At 50.6% G+C, this 3,527-nt stretch overlaps 2 protein-coding genes across 2 annotated transcripts; both read left to right on the plus strand.

Annotated features, from left to right (window-relative positions):
* Window positions 1–1,364: 1,364 nt before the first annotated feature.
* Window positions 1,365–1,570, plus strand: PtrM4_154640 (uncharacterized protein; the record flags this gene model as incomplete). The annotated part of the gene is made up of 2 exons (XM_066110396.1): window positions 1,365–1,439; window positions 1,490–1,570. The coding sequence occupies 2 exons, from the start codon at window positions 1,365–1,367 to the stop codon at window positions 1,568–1,570; spliced, it is 156 nt and encodes a 51-aa protein (XP_065958580.1).
* Window positions 1,571–2,046: 476 nt separating this feature from the next.
* PtrM4_154650 (uncharacterized protein) lies at window positions 2,047–2,514 on the plus strand (the record flags this gene model as incomplete). The annotated part of the gene is made up of 1 exon (XM_066110397.1): window positions 2,047–2,514. The coding sequence occupies one exon, from the start codon at window positions 2,047–2,049 to the stop codon at window positions 2,512–2,514; it is 468 nt and encodes a 155-aa protein (XP_065958581.1).
* Window positions 2,515–3,527: the final 1,013 nt, after the last annotated feature.

Here is a 3,527-nt window from a genome sequence, read left to right on the forward strand (position 1 = left end):
CTTAAGGCCCAGTTGAGCATTCATCGTCGTCCAAGAACACTAGTGTACCGATTCGCATCATCCACCACACAGCCGCCCTTCTAGCACACCATACTCGACGTTGATCTTCTCACCATGGGTATTTCCGTTTCTGAACTCCTTCCACCATTCACGGGTGCGATACAGGCTTCGATTTCAATTCTCTTGACGATCGGATTTGGCGTTGCTGCAGCGCAATGTAATCTGTTGTCGCCGAGCTCGGCAAAAAGGTGTCGAAGCTATGCGTTCGCATGTTTCTACCTGCATTGTTAATATATAAGATCGGATCAAACTTGCATCAAGATACCGGAGTTCGATATGTACCTATCTTGAGTAAGTTCATTGCGCTCTTGGATATTCAGGGGGCACGGTACTTACAAAAACCAGTATGGTCAATATCGTATCCGCTCTTCTCATCCTCATCGGTCCTCCTTACGCGCTTCTTCAAGCTCCCAAACTGGGTAGCGCCAGCCGTAGCTTTCAACAATACAACTCGCTACCGCTTCTTCTTATACAATCGCTGAAACACGATATTCTCGATTCGATACTGATCAATGGAGAGTCGGCAAGCGCAGCAATGTATCGTGCCGAGTCATACTTTTTTGGTGAACGCCATGATCAACGATTCGCTTACTTTTGCGCTTGGGCCTAGGCTGCTGAGACCAGGTGACGAGGACGTACTGACGACCATGAGGGAGATAATGACACGGACGGACATGATGACAAGCGGTTGTGAAGCGGTGATATCGAGCGTGGACCGGACGGGATTGTGAATGAGGAGACTTCGCTCCTTCCACATCGAATTGTCAAAGCTACCAATGGTATTGAAAAGAAGGGCTTAAGACGCGGGACTGGTACAACGGCTTGCCGCCTTGGCTCCAGGAGGTACTCGACATCACATGGCAGTTTGCTAATGCACCCTATTGGGTGCTGTCGTTGGCACTATCATTGGTCTAACCCAGCTCTCCATCGCCTCTTTTTCAATCCTAGCCATGAAGGTGGTTATTTCAACGCTTGGCTTACCACATCCATCAAGAATGTAGGCGAGCTTTTCGCATCCATGCAAATTATCGTTGTCGGGGTAAAACTCAGCACGAGTATGTTACGCATGAAGCGCGGTGAGGATAGCGGCGATGTGCACAAGTCTAGCTTGGTACTAGTCGGCTTGTTGAGATTCGTGATTTGGCCTTTGTACGTATTGTGCTAAACAGCTGAGCATCTCATATGTTAACATTTATCAGGATAAGTATCCCGCTTATCTGGGCAATTGCGTCTAAGACCAAGTTGCTAGATACTGATCCGATGCTCTGGTTTACGATGATGCTGATGCCGACTGGACCGCGGCAATGATATTGGTCGCCTTGACGGATGTGACGGGCGCAGCGGAGACCATGAAGATGACTGTCGCGAAATTCCTGACTGTAAGTACATGGGCATCTTGGGTCGTACTACCCAGACTAACATGCAATAGATCAGTTACGCAATTACACCCATGATTTGTTTCGCTGTAGTTGGGGCTTTGAAGGCTACCGAAGCCGCAATGAAACAATAGCGTTGGAAAATGAATGGATTCGGGATGTCTTATAACCTTTACCTCCAAATTGACCTCTCAGATACAGTACATTTTTGGAAGGGCTCACTATCACCAAGGCCAGGGTCGATACTTTCTCCTTTGGGGAGCCCGCATCGCTCCTTCCTATATAGGCTAAATACCGTTCGCTAAAGTGGGGCAACTATTAGCACAGCAGGTATACAAGTACCTGCAGAACCCCAGTTCTTTTCTCGTGACTTGTCCAAGGGTCACCCAACATTGATTTCATGATTCACGATGCAGCTACTCGCAGTCTTGGTATCCGTTACTTCGCTCGTAGTTGCCTATCCCAAGCTTCCGCACAGGCCTCTCTCATGGACCCTCACGCCAACAAACAGCACGAGTCAATTCCGCGGACTTTCACCCATCTCTGAGGACGTTGTTTGGGTATCAGGCACTGCCGGTACCGTACTCCGCAGCACCAACGCCGGCCTTTCATGGACCAACGTCTCTCCGCCTTGGCGTCCGAAAACGCCTCAAACTTCGAGTTCCGCGATATCCAAGCTTTCTCCGCTTCCGCAGCCGTCATTCTGTCCATTGGCGAGGGAAACCTATCGCGCATCTACCAGACTTCCGATGGCGGCGTCAATTGGAAAAACACATTTGTCAATGATAATGCAGCTGCATTCTACGACTGCATGGCTTTTGAGAAGAGAATGGGGCGACAGGGCCACGGCGTCGCTATGAGCGACCCTGTAGATGGAAAATTCCGTTTACTCGAGACATGGGACGGTGGGGCGCACTGGTCAGTCGTTTCCAATAGTAGCATGCCCGCAGCACTACCGGGGAGTTTGGCTTTGCAGCGAGTGGCACGTGCGTTGAGGCTGCGGCGGGCCGGTGGTATGTCACTACAGGCGGAGTGGATCCTGGACGTATCTTCTACACCCACACGTCGGATGGCGTGAGTGGCGGGTGGAACGTTTCGGACTCGAGGATTGCCGGAGGCGCCGCGGCAGGCGTCTTCTCCGTGAGGTTCCGTGATGCTTGGCATGGTGTTGCTGTGGGCGGAGACTTTGAAAAGCCGAATGCCAATAATGCCTCGCGTCTTGGTCGAACGATGGTGGGGTTACTTGGAATAGGCATCGTCTTTTCCGGCCGGTTATCGTTCGGGTGCTAGTTGGGTTCCGGGCAGGCGGCAGATGGCAGTTGCAGTCGGGACGAGTGGGAGCGACTTCACTGTTGATGGGGGGAGGAATTGGATGGGTATTGGCAATGGGACATTTGATGCTGTAGAGTGTGTTTCAAAGGACGTCTGCTGGGCTAGTGGATCGGGTGGAGAGTTGCAAGGTTGGATGTGAGTGGACTTTGAAACGTTAAATTTTTGTATACTCGCAATATGGTATTAAATTACATAAAAAAGATTGGTACTTGTTAGAATCAACCAAAGCATTCGTTCATCCCTGTCATGACTGGCTATATCTAGGCATATATATAGCAAAACGGCCCGTCGAGGGTGTTCATAGCTTCCCGCACAGTAATGTTGGGTGCACCAACATAATCACCCAAAGAGATGATATCGTCGAGCGTGCCATTCCGCCACCACCGCCCAGCAAAGTTTGACCAGCGATGGCATACTGTCTGCTCTCAATGTCAAAGTTTTGCCACGTCCACCACACCTATCAATCATTCCGTGATGCAGGAAGAAAGTCGGATCTGCAGGAGAGTTGTAGATATCCGAGCCAGCGTCTCCACCAATCTGGTAGTGGCCAGCAGCGTGTACGCCATGAGACCTTGCTCAAATCGACCCTGGCAGTCGTCCTGGAAATTGGCAATGTCTTTGTTCCCCTTGATGAGAGAAGAGACCTCAAAGTCATTGGTCGCGTTGGCTACCCTATTGATGTCGCGACGAAGGCAGCGCGGGTTATAGCCCATGCCATCGCTTGCGGGTTTGGCTTTAGATACTCGTTCATCAGGGATC

The sequence above is a fragment of the Pyrenophora tritici-repentis genome (assembly GCF_003171515.1).
Source record: "Pyrenophora tritici-repentis strain M4 chromosome Unknown M4_contig_00049, whole genome shotgun sequence".
NCBI lineage: Eukaryota > Fungi > Ascomycota > Dothideomycetes > Pleosporales > Pleosporaceae > Pyrenophora > Pyrenophora tritici-repentis.